At 42.4% G+C, this 21,131-nt stretch overlaps 2 protein-coding genes across 3 annotated transcripts in view; one reads left to right on the top strand and one right to left on the bottom strand.

Moving 5' to 3' along the window:
- Window positions 1-21,131, bottom strand: part of LOC115260636 (mitochondrial protein C2orf69 homolog) — a 111,292-nt gene that overhangs the window by 24,607 nt on the left and 65,554 nt on the right. Inside the window, exon 2 of the mRNA XM_029861703.2 lies at window positions 10,015-10,046. The gene's annotated coding sequence lies outside the window, so the exon portion shown is untranslated. The remainder of the gene's footprint in view (window positions 1-10,014; window positions 10,047-21,131) is intronic.
- LOC115261967 (TWiK family of potassium channels protein 18) lies at window positions 8,212-20,616 on the top strand. Of its 2 annotated transcripts, none has more exons than XM_062845506.1 (2): window positions 8,212-9,270; window positions 19,200-20,616. In XM_062845506.1, the coding sequence occupies exon 2, from the start codon at window positions 19,413-19,415 to the stop codon at window positions 20,454-20,456; it is 1,044 nt and encodes a 347-aa protein (XP_062701490.1). In that variant the 5' UTR covers window positions 8,212-9,270; window positions 19,200-19,412; the 3' UTR covers window positions 20,457-20,616. The 2 variants fall into 2 exon arrangements, with proteins under 2 accessions (XP_062701490.1, XP_062701489.1); XM_062845505.1 differs by having other exon boundaries at window positions 19,144-20,616.

Genomic DNA, 21,131 nt, shown 5'->3' with positions numbered 1-21,131 from the left:
TTCTAGTACCGCTGCTGACGCTGTAAGGGCGCAGCAAACTAGATGTTAGTCACACGAACAGCCACGACATTGGACTTCTGTGGCTAGTTATTCTACTGGCCTCCCCATACATCCGGCCCTGTGTGTATTGGTGGCAACAGTGATGACAGCAAGACGCAAGATCTATTTGTGAGTATTTATTTTTAAATATCAAAGTCCTTAACGGACAACATGCTACCCTGATAAAAAATATCATAAAAATACGATAAATTTTAGTGTTACAACACCATTTTTTTTTTTAATTTTCACCATTAAACCTATTGTAATTTACACGGCACACTCACCATCACCCCTATTGTTATATACCATTCGGAGAATGGTAAATGGTACTTTTACAATAAAAAATGGCGGTCGTTATGTATTTTAACCATACAATTTTGAGAAAATTTTCATACACTTTTTCGCGAAAAACAATAGAATGTATTGTGTTTTTATGAGACATTTTTAGGGCAATTTTCAAAAGAAAACAATATATCTTAATGTTTTTTCATTGTTCTTACAATACAAATACAATTAATTGAATGGCGTCAAATGAATCGTTGTAACAATAAAAATACAATAATATTTGTTGTTATTTGTAAGCAGTTTTCGCTTTTGAAAATCCATAGAATTTATATTACTCGCTAACATTTTATATCCATCATTTACGAGCACTAACGACCGCCAGAATGATATGCACATTTTATGATAAGAATCAAACACTCTGATGTCTGTCTGGTAAGAATTGCTTGGCAGCTGTTGATAAGATTTATCTTAAATCTTTTCAAATAACTGCCAAATATCACAAGTCAGACCTCAGGTCGTATGATCCATACCATAAATCGTACACAATTCATGTGGCCATTAGTATCTGTAAATGCTGGAGAAAAATGTTAACGAGAAATATGAATTCTTTGGTTTTTCAAAGGCGAAATCTGTTTACAAAACAACAAATAAGGCATGTTTATTTTAACATCGGTTCAATTGACCCCATTAAACTAATTGTATTTGTATTGTTATCAATGGTAGTTTACTATTTACTAGATTCCTTTAATTTATTGGAAAACATCAGAAAAATCATTGTTCATCTTTTTCTTGTCGTAACATCCTCACTTGGCTAAACCTGCTTTTCAGCTATTTTTCTATAAGTACTTCCTCAGTTATTCATTGAGAGCTTCCTCTGCCAACACGGTTTGACGTCTGTCAGTCGTTGAAGATTTAGCGAATAACATTCGATAACCGAAACATCTACTGCGCTCAAATTTAAAACGAAAACTATAAAAAAATATGTCAAGTTATTTTGTGTTTGATTATACAAACATGATCCAAGCAGCAATAATATTTATTGTTATTTATTTGTTACGAATTGTTTTTAAGTGTAATTGAGAAAAAAACTCTTTTTTAATAAAAAGTCCATGAGAACTTTGCAGGCACTTTTGCAACTATTTAAAAACAACTTAAATTAATTTTTACTGATGGTAACTTTAAATTATTATAGAACTATTGAAAAACAATCGAATCAATTAGTCACTAATAAAGCTAATGTTCACTTATTGTACGAACTATATGGGCCTGATTTCTTTTGTAAAAAGTAACAATATATCTACTATGTGTTTTATTGTGAACAATAAAACCAGTCATATGTTAATAATATTTACCATATATATGTTAATCATATGTTAATAATATTTACCATGGTAATTTTTTATCCGGGTACCCAACCAACATTTTCAGCGCTATAAGCTTCAGTCATTTGCTTTCTGTTGTATAACCATCGAGTAAAACCAGTCAACGCTGAATAAAAGGAAAGCTAGTCAAATATAAATCATAAGCTAATACACGACTGCAAAACACGCACCATACAGCTACCAAACACGGTTTTCATAAATCCATTGCTTGTCACTGGGGCTGCCTTTACTCCACCCTATTCCAACTCCGGGAGATTTCTCGGAAGATGTGAAAATTTGAACACATCGAATAGGAGTCCCCGCTAACAAAACAGCTGCTATTATACAGTACAATTCATTATACTGACAAATCCCCAAAGCAGCAGCGCTTTAAAGGCCGTTATGCGATTTCATTACGGCTAGAAGCTGTAATAAAGAAACTGTTGGTTTACCAACACGGCTTGTCGGATATAAACATTATTGTCAAAACAAACTTTAAGCGGGATATATAGCTACTACACAAATTCTTGAAGCTATCCATGTATGCGCTATGAAATTATTTGGGTTGCTTCTATTGCACTTTATTTCAATGCCGGAAGATTTGCCGGAAGATGTGCAAATAAGAGTCCCAGCCGGAAGATGTGCGAGTAAGAGTCCCAGCCACTACAACAGCTGCTTTTATACAGTACGTTTTGTAATGTTGCCAAAACACAAAACAGCAGCGCTTCGTACCGTTTAAAGAACACTCTTTCAGCTAGAAGCTGTGAAGAAGAATCTGTTGACGCAACCACACAGCTTGTTCAATGTAAACATTATTGCGTTTGACGTTTCACAAGCTTTTACAGCAAGATGAAGTTGGGTAACGTTTCTTGTGGCACAATTATGAAGCCTTGTCTGGAGTAAAACAAAACGGGCTATTTTCTATGTTATTTATATATAGCAGTGTGGCAGTGTGGACATCATCGGGACCAGTGGATACGGAGATCGGGTGTTCGATTCCAAGTAGCGGCAAGTACTTTAATTATTCAATTTTAGAAGTAATAATTCCAGTTCCACATGTATTGCGTCGCGGTATCCATAACCTAATTATATTTAATCGTTTAATTTGGGGATGCCGTAAAACTATTATTTAACAACTGCGAAAAGGCTGAAAAAGCGCCTTCTCAAGATGTTATTCAGTTAGTGGTTACATAGGAGCCGAGAAAAGAGCTATGACTAGGTGGCATAGAAGCTGATCGCACAGCATGTACAAGCTGATTAAGTTCGCCAGATTCATTGGTATAGGGCTTGCATAGAAGCTTCCGTCCATATGTACAACACAGTAACTCAGCATCAAGCCGTATTAAGGACGCTTTCTTGACGTTTACATTCACAATAAATGTTAGTTGGGTAGTAACGTGTTGGCTCGGAGAAGGCAATATAACAAAGTCCTTTTATGACAACGTGATGAAAGTCCTTAACGAGCAGCACATTGGCAATATCTTGGCTCGAAGAAGGAAGTAGAATCAATGACCAACGCCAAGGAGCGTTGGTCCGAAAAAGGCAAATATCAAAGTCCTTAACGGACAACGCGTTAGCAACGTGTTGGTTCGGAGAAGGCAGAATGATTATTTTGCAAACAGTTTTCAGCAATCCTGGAGAGAAATATTCAGATAAACTTAAGGAAATTATTGTCAAGATTATCCATGATTGAGAATGAAGGGAAAATAGACCCAACCTGACCCGACAAATCCGCGATTATACGTCCATACAGTTACCGAATGAGTCGTGATATTGGTCGTGATCAATATTTCCGAGATTGAAAATGCCATTGATTTCAAATATTCGTCATGTGGGACAACGAAACTGTTAATTGGGGAGCAAAGAAATACAGGAATGTTTGGGATAGGCAACTTTTTTTCTCCCACAAATAAATTCAACATGCTGTAACTTTTCATAGAGTACATAAAAAAATCTCAAATTTTGACTGTTTGTCAACCTATTATATGTGCATCATTGGTACAAATTTGGGCTCGATCGATTAATTTTTCACGAAGTTGGAACCGTTTGGGTAAAACACTATTATTAGACAACTAATTTTTGAACTGTCATATCTCGGAAACCAGTGAACCGAATTGAATGAATTTTATAACGTTTATCAACAATATATTGATACTTATTACGACGTTATAAAATGTAATATTTTCTCACGGCGAATTAAGTTATACTTGGTACACATTGATACATTGATGTACAAAAGAAACTTTTTTTCGAGAAAAATCCAAAAAGTGTCAATCCATGATAACTTTTTTCAACGTTTAAAAAGTACCTATGTTTTAATAGTTTGTGAAGCATTTACATATTGTTAGTGCACGTTCAAAATTTCATTCAATTCGGTTCACTGGTTTCCGAGATATGACACCTCAAAAATGAGTTTTTTTGAAAAATAGTGTTTTACCCGAACGCTTCTAACTTTGCGAAATATTAATCAATCGAGCCCAAATTTGTACCAATGATGCACACATAATAGGTTGACAAACAGCACAGTCAACATTTGAGATTTTTTGATGCGCCCTATGAAAAGTTATAGCTTGTTGAACTTTTTTGTGAGAGACAAAAAAAGTTGCATATCCCAAACATTTTGGCCATCCCCTGTACATCCCGTTTCATAAGGATTTAAGCCTCACCGTCGCTCATCTAATACGTAGATCAACTACTAAGCGAGCTTCTAAAATACGGTGGAGAAGCACTGGTGAGACCACTACACTGGGTCATTACCAAGATTTGGGAGGAGGAAGTATTGCCGGAGGAATGGATGGAAGGTATCGTGTGTCCCATCTGCAAAAAGGGCGACAAGTTGGATTGCGGGAACTATCGCGCGATCACACTACTGAGCGCTGCCTACAAGGTACTCTTTCAAATTTTATGCAGCCGTCTATCACAGATTGCAAGAGAGTTCGTGGGGCAATATCAGGCTGGATTCATGGGTGAACGCGCTACAACGGACCAGATGTTGCAGATCCGCCAGGTGTTGCAGAAATGCCGCGAATACTACGTGCCCACACATCACTTGTTCATCGAATTCAAACAGGCGTATGATACGATCGATCGAGAACAGCTATGGCAGATTATGCACGAATACGGATTCCCGAATAAACTGATGCGATTGATCAAGGCGACGATGGATCGAGTGAATTGCGTAGTTCGAGTATCAGGCACACTCTCGAGTCCCTTCGAATCTCGCAGAGGGTTATGGCAAGATGATGATCTTTCGTGCTTGCTGTTCAACATTGCTTTAGAGAGGGTGTAATAAGTAGAGCGGAGATTAACACGAGTGGAACGATTCTTACGAAGTCCGTTCAGCTGCTTGGTTTCGCTAATGATATTGATATTATAGCTCGCAAATTTGGAACGATATCGATGGCGGAAGCGTGCCTCCGACTGAAGAAAGAAGACAAGGGGAATCGGAAGGCCCAAATAGCCGAGGCGGTAAACGCACGGGTATTCAGCATGACCATGCTGAGGGTGACGGGTTCGATTCCCGGTCGGTCCAGGATCTTTTCGTAAAGGAAATTTCCTTGACTTCCTTGGGCATAGAGTATCTTTGTGTCTGCCACACGATATACGCATGCAAAATGGTCATTGGCAGAGGAAGCTCTCAGTTAATAACTGTGGAAGTGCTCATAGAACACTAAGCTGAGAAGCAGGCTTTGCCCCAGTGAGGACGTTACGCCAAGAAGAGGAGAGAGAGAGAGAGGAGGGAATCGGAATAGTCATAAATGTATCGAAGACAAAGTACATGATGGCAAAGAGCTCCAGGGAGGAATCACCGCGCCCGCCACTCCGAATTTCTATCGACGGTGATGAAATCGAGGCGGTTGAAGAATTCGTGTACTTGCGCTCACTGGTGACCGCCGACAACGACACCAGCAGAGAAATTCAGAGGCGCATTGTGGCAGGAAATCAAGCTTATTTTGTACTCCGCAGAACTCTACGATCGAACAAAGTTTGCGGTCACATGATGTTAACTATCCACAAAACGCTGATTAGAACGGTAGTCAACTATGGGCACGAAGCATCCGACCGGTACAAGAAGACGTTCTGCGCAGCGAGCTAGGTAGGTCGGTCAAGTGGAGGACGATTTGCGGACCTTTCGCAGAGTGCGGAACTGGAGGCGTAATCCTGTAGAATTGTCAATTGACTGACGTTTTCCCGAAAGAACTCTAGGAAGAATTCTTGAAGATATTCTCGTAAAAGGCTTGGAGGAAACTTTCTAGGTATTCCTGAAGGAAACCCCTGAAGAAATTATTGGAGAATTTCCTAGAGGTATTCCCGGAGAACTCTCTAATACAGGAATCCTTGGAAAATCTACGAATCTACCTGAAGGAGTTCCTAGACGAATCGTTGGAATGTATTCAAAAATAAATTTCTGGGAGAATTCAATCACGGAGACAAATTTCGTTCGTTTGAAACAAAAATATTCATATTTATTCGGTAAACTGATAAAAATTGTAAAACTAAAATATTAATTTTTAAAACTAACTCAATTACATATTGATTTTTACAATACAAGTGGAGGACGATTTGCGGACCTTTCGCAGAGTGCGGAACTGGAGGCGTAATCCTGTAGAATTGTCAATTGACTGACGTTTTCCCGAAAGAACTCTAGGAAGAATTCTTGAAGATATTCTCGTAAAAGGCTTGGAGGAAACTTTCTAGGTATTCCTGAAGGAAATCCCTGAAGAAATTATTGGAGAATTTCCTAGAGGTATTCCCGGAGAACTCTCTAATACAGGAATCCTTGAAAAATCTACGAATCTACCTGAAGGAGTTCCTAGACGAATCGTTGGAATGTATTCAAAAATAAATTTCTGGGAGAATTCAATCACGGAGACAAATTTCGTTCGTTTGAAACAAAAATATTCATATTTATTCGGTAAACTGATAAAAATTGTAAAACTAAAATATTAATTTTTAAAACTAACTCAATTACATATTGATTTTTACAATACCCATTGAAGAGCCCCCCGTTCCGCCGTCGAGAACATAAACAAAACTCAAGTTCCAGCTGCAGCAACAAACATGATTTCCTCTTGCAAAAAAAGGCAAGTTTCACCAAAAGTTTCCACGAAATCCCATTGATTTCGGGAGCGTATGTTATCTACATGATGCTGGCATTGAAAGTGTCACGCGGGAAGTGGGTTTTCCTAGAGAAGGAAATGACTTTGTAAATTTAATTGGAAAACAAATATTTCCGTAGGGCCGACCTGCCACAAAACACTTTTTTTTTACATTTGTTTATAACATAACCTGTCAGAAGATACATGTTTGTTTCAAAAATGGATTGAATTTGCTTCAAATGTGACGTTCGATTTGCTCCAAACAGTTTTATTTTTGTTGCCAGAACAAATTGACAATTTATTTGAATTTACCTGATATTTTTTTGATTTCATCATGCTTTTTTCTGCGTGAAGAAAAAATGCCTAGAGGACTTCTTGGGTGTATTTCCTACAGAAATGCCCGGAGGAATCCCAGGGAGAGTCTTACCTTGGTGAATTCTTGAGATCCCCTGGAGAAATGTTTGAAAGAATCCCTGGAGGAATTATTGTAAGAATTCTTGACGGAATCCCTGAGCAAAGGAGGATTTCCAGGAGGAATGCCCGAAAGAAATCCCGGGAAAAATTCCTGTAGAAATGCCTGGAAGAATTCCTAGAAGAATACCTAAAAGAACGCCTGTAGGAATGCCTTAGAGAATTCCAAAAGGAATCCCAGGGAGAATTTCTACAGTAATTCCAGGAGAAATCCCTGCAGGATTTTTTGTGGGAATCCATGGAGGCGACATTCCTGAATGATTCCTGGAGGAATCTCTGGTGGAACCCTAGAAGAGGAATTCCTCGAAAAATTTCTGTAGGAATCCCTGGAGAATTTCATGGAGGAGTTCCTGGAAGAATACCTGGAACAATTCCTGGAGGAATTCCGGGGGAAATTTATGAAGGTATTCTCGGAGGAATTCCTGGAGATCTAGAAAAAATCATGAATGAAATTCTAAAGGAATGCCTGAAAGAATTCCTGGAGGAATCACTAGAGGAGATTCCGGAGGAATGTCTCTAAGATGAATCTCTAGGGGACGCCCTGTACGAATTTCCGGATAAATTGCGGAAGGAATCCCTGGAGGAATTCCTAGAGGAATTCTTGGAGGAATCCTTGATGGAATTACTGAAGAATTTTCTAGAGCAAATCTACAGAAAACTCTAGAAGAACTTCTGGAAAAATCCCATGAAAAATCCCTGTAAGAATTCCCGGAAGAATCCATTCCATGACGAATTTCCTGGAATCGCTGGAAGAAACCCTGGAGGAATTTCTGAAGGAATCTCTAGTGGAATACATGGAGGAATTTCTAGAGGAATTCCCGAGTGAATCCCTGGAGGAACGCCTGAGGGAATCCCTGAAGGAATTCCTGGGGGAATTCGTGTAGGAATACATGGAGAAGAAAGCCCAGATGGAATTCCGGAAGCAATCACATGAGGGATGCCTTAGGAAATCCCAGGAGAGGTTTCTAAACGTGTTCCAGGGAGAATTTCAGTGGGAATTTCTGGAATAAAATATGAAGGAATCCATGTCTGCATTATCTTTTGGGCGAGTTATTAAAGGAATCCTTAAATGAACTTCTAAAAGATTTTTTGCGGAATTTTTCAAAAGAATTGCTGGATTTATGTTTGAGTAATCTCTACTACAATTTTGTGAAAGAATTCCTGGAAAAATATCCTGTAGAAATACCTCGAATGATTCCAGGAGTTTGTTCAAACAGCATCAAATTAGGCAAGGAATCATAATACACCAACTGTCAACCTTCCGTAACTCGCCCGGTTGCCCATCTCAGCCAGTACCACGCTAATGCTGAACACTTAAAGCGACATTTTTTCAACGTGTTGTACAAAATATAACAGTGCGATCGTTCGTGGGTTAACTGTTTCTAAAAAAAATAATTTAAATTTAGTGTTTAATACAATTTTACATGCTCTATTATGCTCCACACCCCCACATTGGATAGCAAAATGACGTAAATAATTATGTTTATTCCAACTCATAACTGTCAATATGAATTTTCCAGCTTTACGATCTCGACAGCTCCAAACAGCGCTCGCGCCTTCTGCTCTGGTGGTCAACGGCAGGACGCCACTTAGCTCTCGGCTGTACATATTCCTAACTCGCGCAATCATCCGGGTTCGACTCACCAACACAACTGCACCCAAAACATCTCAAGTGGAAAACTCATAAAACCGTGGTAAATTTTCCGCGGCAGCTCTCCCAGTTCGGAACGAGACTTACATCAGTGAAAACGCGTTTTCCCGAATTCTGTCCTTTTCGTCACCGCGATCGAGCTCCGTCGCGGACAAAACGACATCCATCGGCGCAAATCCAACTAGTTCGGAGATCAACAGTTGCGAATATCCATCAGTGCTTGTCGGGCACCAAAGGGCTGGAAGTGATACATTGCATTCCGCGATCGCGCAGATCGCTGCGAAGATGTCCGAAAATGGAACAAATTTGATGTGGGGCCTCGGAAGCAAGTGACAGTTCCATCAATAAGGAAAATTCCGAGAGAGTGAGAAAATATTACGGCTAGTGAGAAGATGCTGGTGGCGACGAGAGTGTTATTAGTCCAATACTTATATGTGCACGTGCTCTGGCTGAGAAGAACTTGTTTACAAGAAGAAGCATGGAACATTCCGAATTTGAACGCACTGAAACGTCTCCAGTGATATAATTATTGACGGTTAAGGACAGACTTGTTGGAATCCCAAAATGGCCGCCACAATGGCCGACTTTGACACCTACTCACGATTTCGAAGGCACAAATCTCTTTGTAAACAAAACCAGTGCACCTGAGCTTCTCATTTTAAGCTTATTACAAGTGAGCAAGAACAGAATAATGTAATACACTGTTGTTTGAAGCTTGCTTCTTGAGATTTGTGCATCTGAAGTTCTGATGCACTATTGAAGCGGGATTTCAAGGCGTTTGTCCTTAATACACCTTCGTAAATGAATGATTAGTATTACATACCATATTACTTTCGATGATTTATTTATTGTGATTTACGATCAGCTTTTTAATAGTTATTTATGTAACGAGTTGCAAAAAGTTTATTTTTTCAGCACGAATCGTACATTTATCCAACGAGGCTTGCATTATGCCACTCATTTCAGTAGCATAATGAGCCAGTTCGGAAAAATTGGCCATTATGATACCAAAATGATTTATATAAAATGTAAATTATGTTACTGAATTGCATAAAATTATTTTCACTCCAAAGCCGCTGAGGCAAAACTTAAACATATTTTCACCTACCTGTTGCGTTGCCGAAATAGTGCTGCACTGACCTGGAACGACAAAATAATATGTATTAGTAGAATGGAGTGTAGGCAGCATGTTTTATAAATGTGGCTGAATGGTTACACAATCAAATTTATAATAGATGGAAAGATAGACTACCGTGTTTCAAATGTTGAACCTTGGAGTAAGTTTTCTGTAACTGTGTATTGCGACCTACTGATCACAGTGATTGAAAAGATTGAAAATTTTTGATTTACTTCTTGCGTCAGAAGGTAGATAAAACAATCCTTTTCCGATACAAATTGTCAAAATCTCCAAATGATTTTCTTGTGAATTCAGCTGTGATTGTTTGTGATCAGATTGGTGCTAGCCGCTTAAGTTGCGTTGCGTGGTAACGGTGTAATTCGTAGATTGCATACTGAAAGTTGTCATGGTTAAATTTTAATACTCCTATTCTAATTGCTTATGGAATGCTGTTTGGGAAGGAATAGCTATCCAATCAGAGGTTGAAGTAAAAAGACATGAGAACTTCCATTGCCGGCCACGCCCATCTTCTCCGTTACGAGGATAGGAAAGGATGTGATGATATGACACCTACTTTATGAAAGGCCAGCGACTCACCGGCGCCCCCATAGGTGTCAAGGAGTTGGATATTTGGAATGGGTTGATTTGGGGTTCACTATAAGCGAGTGATACGACAAGATTTTGTGAGTGTATTTGAAGAGTATATGCAGATGTGTTCATGTGAGTGTAAGTGTTTTAGTATGTTTAAACACCAACGTTGGGAGTGACGTAGCTAAAAAGATTTTGTCACTCCTTGGGCCATCTTGCTTCAGGGATGAGGCACAGGCATTTACACTGTGTCCTGGCTAACAAGCCTAGGCTTAGAGCACCTTTAACGGTGCGCTTCTATACCCCGTTTGGCAGCCCTCCATCATTGCAGCAAACTTTACCGGTCGCTGCTGGATGCGCTCGCAAAATAGTAGCGCTATGAGTGGGTGACCAAATATAGTAGCGGGACAGTTGCGCTGCAAAAAATTATATGGGAATATGACAGCCCTCCCGATACGAATCAAGGTGACTAATTTGATTGCTACCGGTGTGGAAAAGGGTGGTTAAGTCAAAATGGTAGCGCTGCGCGGGTTGCTCGAATAGTAGCCGCCGTTAATGTTGCTCTTAAGCGCCATTGCTCGCTCTTTGAAACGATAAGAAATACGTTATGCAGATGGGAAGGGATATCAGGGAAGGAATCTATCGAGATGCCAGCGTGTCATTATGATGTTTCCGACCAAATTTGCACAACACCTGATTTGATTTTTTCACAATAGAGCACATTAAAGGCAGAATCCTCCATAACTCTTGCCAGCTAAACACTCGAGATCTGAACAGGCACGACATATTCAACAACCACGCGACTGCAGTGCATTAATTGACAAAAAAACGCACCAATATCGCAACGGGATGACCCAAAATCACTACAAAATTTTTGGTTCGCGCCGCGGGTAGAAAACTACTTCGCCAAAAAAAATGTTTAATTATTTTAACTGTTTTTTTCTATTATTCACTCGCGATTCACCAAAATATAAAATTTTGTCATTGCTGGGAGGCGTAGCACTATCAGCAGAATCATTTTTTTTTCAGCTGTAAAAAAACGATCGACACGCGAGACCGCTGTCAAACGCGACCGTTTGTAGCCACGGCTTCAGATTGGTGCTACCCGCTTAAGTGCTGTAAAACTAACGTATGCATCCCGAAATTGTGGCAGGGAACAGTTTTTTATGCTCTTATCTCTCAATTTTTAATATCCAGTGCTGAATTAAGGAGAAACTTCAGAGAATACAAATATGGCTGCCACAATGGCCGACTTGGTCCCCTACTCACGTTTTCAAGAGCATCAATCTTGAAAATTCGTAAACAAATGCTCTCGATTTGTAAAAGCTGCCTCTTTTTGCAAGTGAGCAAAGCCAGGAAAAACAAGTGCGGCTTGGCTCGATGCTTTGTTCGTCAGATTTGTGCCTATAAAGTTTGTATGAAAAATTGCAAGGGATTTCTTGATGTTTCACATTAAGGAGTGAGTGGGGACGGGTGCACGGTAAAGGCTGGGTATGCTGCGTAATTCAGATCCCATTGTGATCCACTAGCCTCTGCCCAGCAACTCCTATCCCTACCTCCTCGTGGTGCCAGCCGGAAACTATGAGTAACCTTAGGGAAGTTCGGGTAACCAACCCCGCTCAACTGCTCAACTGTGCACTCCGGAAAGTAGGGGCTTGGTGTCAGGCCCTACGAGCCAGCCATAAAAAACATTGTAACGGAAAATCAGCAACTGAATAATACGAACCGAGACCAACGGCAACGACCCAGCGAACAAAAAGGACTTGTGATTGGAAACTCGGCACGTGGAACTGCCGATCTCTCAACTTCATTGGGAGCACCCGCATACTCGCTGATCTACTGAAGGACCGCGGGTTCGGCATCGTAGCGCTGAAGGAGGTGTGTTGGACAGGATTCATAGGGGAACGTTTAGAGGTAATCATACCATCTATCAGAGCAGCGGCAACACACGCGAGCTGGGAACAGCTTTCATCGTGATGGATGATATGCAGAGGCGGGTGATCGGTTGGTGGCCGATCAACGAAAGAATGTGCAGGTTGAGGATCAAGGGCCGATTCTTCAACTTCAGCATAATAAACGTGCACAGCCCACACTCCGGAAGTACTGATGATGACAAGGATGCATTTTACGCGCAGCTCGAACGCGAGTACGATCGTTGCCCAAGCCACGACGTCAAGATCATATAGGAGATTTGAACGCTCAGGTAGGCCGGGAAGAGGAATTCAGACCGACGATTGGTAAGTTCAGCGCCCACCAGCAGACGAACGAAAACGGCCTACGACTAATTGATTTCACCGCCTCCAAAAATATGGCCATACGTAGCACCTTTTTCCAACACAGCCTCCCTTATCGTTACAGCTGGAGATCACCACAGCAGACGGAATCTCAAATCGACCACGTTCTGATTGACCGACGGCACTTCACCGTCATTATCGACGTCAGGACCTATCGTGGCGCCAACATCGACTCCGACCACTATCTGGTGATGGTCAAACTGCGCCCAAAACTCTCCGTCATCAACAATGTACGGTACCGGCGACCGCCACGGTACAACCTAGAGCGACTGAAGCAACCGGATGTCGCCTCAACATACGCGCATAATCTCGAGGCCGCGTTGCCAGACGAGGGCGAGCTCGATGAGGCCCCTACAGTGAAAGCAGGCATCAACGACGCAGCCGAGAGTACCACCGGGTACGTGGAACGGAGTCGACGGAACGAATGGTTCGACGAAGAGTGCAGAACGGTTTTTGGAGGAGAAGAACGCAGCGAGGGCGGTAATGCTGCAGCCAGGGACACGACAGAACGTGGAACGTTACAAACAGAAGCGAAAACAGCAGACCCGCCTCTTTCGGGAGAAAAAGCGCCGTCTGGAAGAAGCGGAGTGTGAAGAAATGGAACTGCTGTGCCGCTCCCAAGAAACACGGAAGTTCTATCAGAAGCTCAACGCATCCCGCAACGGCTTCGTGCCGCGAGCCCAAATATACAGGGATAAAGACGGAGGCCTCTTGACGGACGGACGTGAGGTGATCGAAAGGTGGAAGCAGCACTTCGATCAGCTCCTGAACGGCGTGGAGAACGTAGGCACGGGTGCCCACGGCAACGGAGGAAACGACGACGCCAGTGCAGCGGAGGACGGAAATGAACCAACTCCCACACTGAGGGAAGTTAAGGATGCCATTCACCAGCTCAAAACCAACAAAGCAGCTGGTAAGGATGGTATCGCAGCTGAACTCATCAAGATGGGCCCAGAAAAGTTGGCCAACTGTCTGCATCGGCTGATAGTCAGGATCGGGGAAACCGAACTGCTACCGGAGGAGGGGAAATCTGCCCCATTCACAAGAAAGGCGACCATTTGGAGAGCATGAGCATGAGCATAGATGACCGTACAATTCGTAGTTGCTACTCCGTGATTGACCAGAACAATCGAAATTGCACATGGAACCAACAAACGGAGCTTAGGAGTAGCTACCGCTTTCAATGTGCACAGTTCGAGAATTCCAGACTTTATTAGTCAATAACGGCGCTGGCCACGTCCTTACGGTCATCGAGGAAGGAAAGGAATGTTAGTGTGACGTACGTTGCTACTAGAGACCGAGATAACCTCATCTTCTCCACGACTGTCACGGGAAGGAGTTTTTGTTAGTGGGGAGGGGAGAGTCACATGATTTGGATTCACTTTGGTAAGTGATTTGATTCATGCAACCTTTACTTGAGTCAAAACATTTATTCATTTTGACTAAAATATTACAAATGTCGACACCAAAGATGACGAACCATTCAAATTTGTGTGTAAATGCGAAAAATAAAAGAAAAATATTTATTATCAACTGAATGTGCATTGAAAACTAGCGCCGACACATGACGTGACGAACTTTTCAATATTAGATAAATACACAAAAACCAGAGCAGAATTTTATACATCCTTTAGCATTAATTATTATGATAAAATGGAAAGAGCTCACCAATAAACATCCTTCGAAGTGTCCAGTGCGTATGTGCTGCAGCATCTTCCACTAACTGGCCTCTTCTCCGAAACCACACTGAACCGCTACAACTATACACGGGTACGACGATGTGCACATTCAAATTGACGGCGATGACGACGCGGCCTCTTCACTTCGCCACCAAAATCACACTCGCACGCGGGAATTTTCGTCACCACCGTGAAAGTAAAGTAGGGAATCGCGCCACTTGGGCGGTGGTTCTATATTCGTCTGTTTTCCACTATAACTCAGTCAAATTTGAACCAATTGGCACAACTTTTGGAATGTGGTGAGATAGGTATAGTATCTACCCGTGTACAACATTTCAAGTCAATTGGTTCAAAATTGACTGAGTTATAGTGACAAACAGACGAATATAGAAGCCACCGCCCAAGTAGCGCGATACCCTAAATGCTGGACCAAGCACACACACGACCCGACCGAATGACTTTGCGAGACCGACTTGAGTTGGAGCGCGCGGGAATTTTCGTCACCACCGAGAAAGCAAAGTAAATGCACGACCAAACAGACACACACCTTTCACAAGAAAGGCGACCATTTGGAATGTGAGAACTTTAAGGCGATCACTATTTTGAATGCTGCCTACAAAGTGCTATCCCACATAATCTTCCGTCGTCTGTCACCTAATACGAATAAGTTCGTGGGAAGTTATCAAGCCGGCCACATCGATGGCCGGTCGACAACGGACCAGATCTTTACCGTACGGCAAATCCTCCAGAAATGCCGCGAATAGCAGGTCCCAACGCATCACCTGTTCATCGACTTCAAAGCGGCATACGACAGTGTCGACCGCGCAGAGCTATGGAGAATCATGGACGAAAACGTCTTTCCTGGGAAGCTGACAAGACTGATTAAAGCAACGATTGACGGTGTGCAAAACTGCGTAAGGATTTCGGGTGAAGTATTCAGTACATTCGAATCTCGCCGGAGACTGCGACATGATGATGAATTCTCATGCCTACTCTTCAACATCGCTCTGGAACGTGTGATGCGACGAGCCGGGCTCAACAGCCGGGGAACGATTTTCACAAAACCCGGTCAATTTGTGTGCTTTGCGGACGACATGGACTTATTGCAAGAACATTTGGAACGGTGGCAGAGCTGTACACCCGCCTGAAACGCGAAGCAGCAAAGGTCGGACTGGTGGTGAATGCCTCAAAAACAAAGTACATGCTGGTAGGCGGAACCGAACACGACCGGATCCGTCTGGGAAGGAGTGTTACGATAGACGGAGATACTTTTGAGGTGGTGGAGGAATTCCTCTACCTCGGATCCCTTCTGACGGCTGACAACAACGTGAGTTGTGAAATTCGGAGGCGCATCATCCATCAGCGGAAGTCGGGCCCACTACGGGCTCCAGAAGAAACTGCGGTCGAAAAAGATTCACCCACGCACCAAATGCACCATGTACAAAACGTTGATAAGACCAGTGGATCTCTACGGGCACCAGACATGGACCATACTCGAGGAGGACCCGCAAGCACTCGGAGTTTTCGAGCGACGCGTGCTAAGGACGATCTTCGGCGGTGTGCAGGAGAACGGTGTGTGGCGGAGAAGAATGAACCGCGAGCTCGCTGTACTTTACGGCGAACCCAGCATCCAGAAGGTGGACAAAGCCGGCAGGATACGGTGGGCAGGGCATGTTGCAAGAATGCCGGACAACAACCCTGCAAAGCTGGTGTTTGCAACTGATCCGGTTGGCACAAGAAGGCGTGGAGCGCAGAGAGCACGATAGGCGGACCAGGTGGAGCGTGACCTGGCGAGCATTGGGCGCGACCGAGGATGGAGAGCGGCAGCCACAAACCGAGTATTGTGGCGTACTATTGTTGATTATGTCTTGTCTTAACCTTTCAGGACGCGCGCCATCAAGCAGCTGAAACTGCACCGCGTTCCCGCGTTTCCCGAATATTTCGAATCTCTAATGAGCTAGGAATGTGCCGTTTTCCGCAAAGTTGTTCAGCCAAGTAGAGAACTATTTGGCAACGGCGACCTTGATTAGAGATTTTTCCGCAAAGCTGTGCAGCGCCAGCGTCAAAACATCTGTGTCCCCGAATGCTGGTAGCCAGCGTCCATTTATTACGTAACGTTAAAACATGGTTTTTCAATCCACCCCATCCCCCTCCGTAACGCTATGAAAATCATAATATTTGTGTATGGACCGTAACGCTTGGTCGTACTCTCCCCTCCTCCTAGAGCGTTACGTATTTTTTGGACAGTGCCTATGATAGAATGATGTTTGCAGCAACGTTTTTCAGTAAGCTAAGAACTATATATCAGTTGAGAATTTGGTTTGGTTTGTTGATAAAAAAGACAATACATTTGTTCTGAATTTGTTTTTCATGATATAGCTCCAGGGATTCCAGCAGAGATTAATCAATGAATTCCTCCAGAGTTGCTCTAGCGATATCTCCAGGAATTCCTCCAGAGATGTGTCCATGGGTTCGTCTTAGAATTCATTCAGGGATTAATCCTGGAAATCGCACCAGGGATTCCACTATTCAGGGGGTTGGTTTACCCCCCTGTTTTCTCCTCAGAAATTTCACCAGGTTCTTCTTTTTCTTCTTTATGGCTCTACGTTCCCAGTGGCACTTGGCCTGGCCTTGGCCTTGGCCTTGTTCTTTGAGTACTTCCACAGTATTCTTTGTCTGCCATTGCATGAATTTGTATATTTATTGTGAGGTACAATGATACATTATGCCCAGGGAGTCGAGAAAATGTTCCCGACCGGATCGAACCCGCCGTCTCCGGATTGGCGATCCATAGCCTTAACCAATAGGCTAACTGGAGACCCACACAAGGTATTCCTCCAGAAAACCTGCAAGGGATTTATCCAGGAATTCCACTAGAGGTTTATGCGGTAATTCCTATATTGATTTCTCCAATTACTTGTATAGGAATTCCACTAGGAGTTCCAGGGGTGTATCCAAGAATTTTTTCAGGAAATTTGCAAGGGTTTTCTGTAGAGATTTCTCCAAAAATTTCTTTATGGATTCATTCTATCAGTAATTCATTAAGTAAACTTCCGAGGAGATTATCTAAGAATTTCTCGAAGAGTTCTTCGGGGAAAAAATATAAAAGTTCCACTACGAATTTACCTAGTTGATCTTCTTGGGATTTTTCAGGGATTTCTGTAGTGATTGCACCTAGGATTTATCCTGGAATTCATTCAGAAGTTTCTTCAGGAATTTTTCCGAGATTTTTTTTCAGACATTGCTCCAGAAGTTCCTCTAGGGATTATGTCGGAAATTCCTCTAAGAATTTCTGTAGGCGTCCCTCAAACATTTTCTTCTTGGATTCCTCTAGGCAGGGATGGCATGTCCCTCAGTGTATGAGCCGTTTTAATATGAAAATGAGCTGCACTGTGCACATTTCCAGTGTGAAAAGACATCGCTGCCTTTAGGTATATCTCCTTAAGTTCCTTTAGGGAGTTCTCCAGGGTTTCTTAGAGAATTCCTCCAAGGTTTCCCGTGTTTTTCTGTTACTGCTGTCACTTCTCCCAGTATCATGTGTGCGATATCGACACACAGCATGGTTGGTTTATATTCATTGGTAGTTTATTAGTAGCATATGTACACATAAGTACACATATCGCAAGAAATTTCTTGGCTTTTCTAGATGCGTGGGAAATCCAGGCAAGGAATCGCTGTAGAAATGTGCATTGAGCAATCGTTGCATTTTTCTCTACTGAGATATAAGGGTTTCAACGGTCTTGACACTGGAAGAATTTTGGGCCCAAGACATGCGTTGCCAGATGGTTATTAAGGTAAAGATAAGACGAAGCCACAGCCCGAATTTTCAAGAACACAACTCTGAAGAACCAAACGCCGGTTTACGCTAAAAAGTTGATCGATTTATTACCCGCTGGTTGTGACCAACCGATCGATCAATTTTTCAGAGTAAACCGACCTATGGTTCATTCAGATTTGTGCTCTTGGAAAATCGAGCTGTGGCTTCGTTATATCTTCACCATAACCCTTCAGAACGCGCGCCCTTGTAAAATGTACAACACTACCAACAAACTTGACAAACCCGCTTGACGTATACAGCGCTAGTTGCAGTTTTGGGAACAAAATGGCGCGCGTCTTGAAAGGTTCAACTGTTGAAAAGCTTTGCTGGAAACGGCATATATCCAAGCTTACTGAACATTTTTGCAGAACGAAGGCACCATCATTCTGGCATGTCAGAATTCTGAGATATGGGTGTTTGAACGTTTTGACGCTGGCGTCTTCTACCGGAAGAATTTCGAACTATGGTCGCCGTTGCCAGATAGTTCTTAACCTGCTGAGCACCTTTGCTGAAAACGGTATACTTCTAGCTCATGGAAGTCTCAATATATACGTATTCTAGTACGTATTTGATTTTGTTTACACTAGGTGTCGCCTAGTGGATAAAGCCTGAACCGAAGACCCAACTGTCAGATAGGCGGGATAAAGGTTAATTTGGAGAAAAATATAATACTTCTTCTCATAAATTTCTCATAAAATGCGTTCAAATTTAGAATGATCCATGTTTTCTCTCGCACAAGTAGGGAAAATGAAGAAAAGCCAAACCTAACATGTTATGATTAGAGACGCGTATTTTCAGACTGAAATCGTGGAGAAACGCTGTGAACCACAGAAGAGAGAAGAGAAGATTAGAAAAATGTGTGTGTTTCTCCGATATGATGGTGCTTATTTGCGTCTATAATTAGTGGAGAAAGAGGACTAAGCAGAACTGTGATTGTCGTGCATTCGGTGAAAAGAGCTGCAAAGCCAAAAACATTCTAGTTGAGAAAGGTTTCCAGAAGCCGGTGGGAAGATGAATCGACAGCGATCGTCCGTGCGGAGTCGGGGATCTTCCTCGACGACCACCAGTGATCCGCGTGAAAAGGTGAAGGATTGCTGTCGGAAGTTCATCGCGTTCATGTGCACCCAAGTCGGCGTTGGAGGACTGATCGTGGTGTACGCTTTGGTTGGAGCCGCCAGTTTCATGTCCATTGAAACGCAGGAACCGAACCCGTTGATCGAGTATGTGGCAAATTTGAGGCGGAATTGTGCGGCGGAGCTGTGGGACGTTACGGAGCAGCATAATTTATTCAACAGTTCGATTTGGCACTTGGAAGCAGATATCGTGCTGAAACGGTATCAGGACGACTTTGCGGAAGCTATTCGGAAAGGTTACGATGGCAGACACCCGGAAGAGGTGTGGAACTTTCCGGCTGCTCTAATGTTCTGTTTGGCCGTGTTCACAATGATTGGCTATGGAAATATGGTTCCCCGGACGGCTTGGGGCAAAGGTGCGACTGTAATCTACGCTACATTCGGGATACCACTGTACATTCTGTACTTCATGAACATGGGCAAGGTGCTAGCGTCTACTTTCAAATGGCTGTACACGTGGCTTCACGAGTGCAGCCACAGTCAAGATGATGACTTGAACATCGAAGACGGAAGCGGTGTTCCTCAGAAGAAGCGAATCATAGTTCCAACGACGGCGTGTCTTTGGGTCATTTCGATCTACATCGCCACCGGGACGATCATGTTTGCCGAGTGGGAAAAGTGGACCTACCTGGATTCGGCGTACTTTTGTGTGACCAGTTTATGCAAGATCGGAATTGGTGATCTGGTTCCAGGAGCAAACATTTTGGACTCTCAGAGCGGGAAACCCACCAAATTGGTGATAAATTTCGTGTACATGTTGCTTGGAATGGGCCTGGTGGCCATGTGTTACATTCTGATGCGCGAGGAGGTTCGAATCAAGATGCAGGAAATCAAAGAAGACACCAGACTTTGTTTGGAAGACATGAGCGCTAAATTCGCAAAGTGCTTCGGCAGTAGTAAGGAATCCCAGTACTATGATTGAAATTCCATCAATAGATTGAAAAAATAATCATAATGTTATATTTAATTAGACTGTACAGCTTTCAGCCACTTTTCCACGCATCCAGTTTTGTTTAAAATTTTAAGACAGAGCCAATAAAGATATCGGAAATAAACCGCAGGGTGCTTGCATCTGTAAGGTGCGAGATGAGTTATGAATTGTTTATATCCGATCAGCCGGTCAGGGGTGTGAAATACTATTATCGATCGACAGTTTGAATAATTGGCATTCATTGATTTAGACATTTTAGTAAATATAGGCTGTAATTGCGAGTCTGTTAAGTTTCATCACGTTTACTTATAACTAGCTATTTTCAGAGGTACTACTTGTACCGTACGAATGCGATTAGTTATTCGCTAAACACTTTTGTATGAAAATAGTCCAATGAAATAAATAGAGACTTAAGAAATTACATATGATTTTCCGCAGTGCGGAGAAAACCAAAGATTATATTATAACATTTTTCTTTTCATGAATCGATACTCTTGATGGACGACCAACAAATGTTCCACTGACTTCAAAAGAAATAAATTGCCCAAAATTAAAACCGCCACATTTTTCTTAGACGTCGTGTAGATAATTATGACTATAGTTCTCGACTGATGACAGACTTGCACCACAGCAGCATACTAAAAGAAAAATCACACTCACAGGAAG

This window comes from Aedes albopictus, chromosome 1, assembly GCF_035046485.1.
Source record: "Aedes albopictus strain Foshan chromosome 1, AalbF5, whole genome shotgun sequence".
NCBI classification, from domain to species: domain Eukaryota; kingdom Metazoa; phylum Arthropoda; class Insecta; order Diptera; family Culicidae; genus Aedes; species Aedes albopictus.
The sequence above is the reverse complement of the archived record's forward strand: the minus strand, read 5'-3'. Positions and strand labels throughout refer to the sequence as shown.

Bases quoted from the DNA above. Each gene is read 5' to 3' on its own strand.
- LOC115261967 (XM_062845506.1), top strand. From the start codon at position 19,413: ATGAATCGACAGCGATCGTCCGTGCGGAGTCGGGGATCTTCCTCGACG.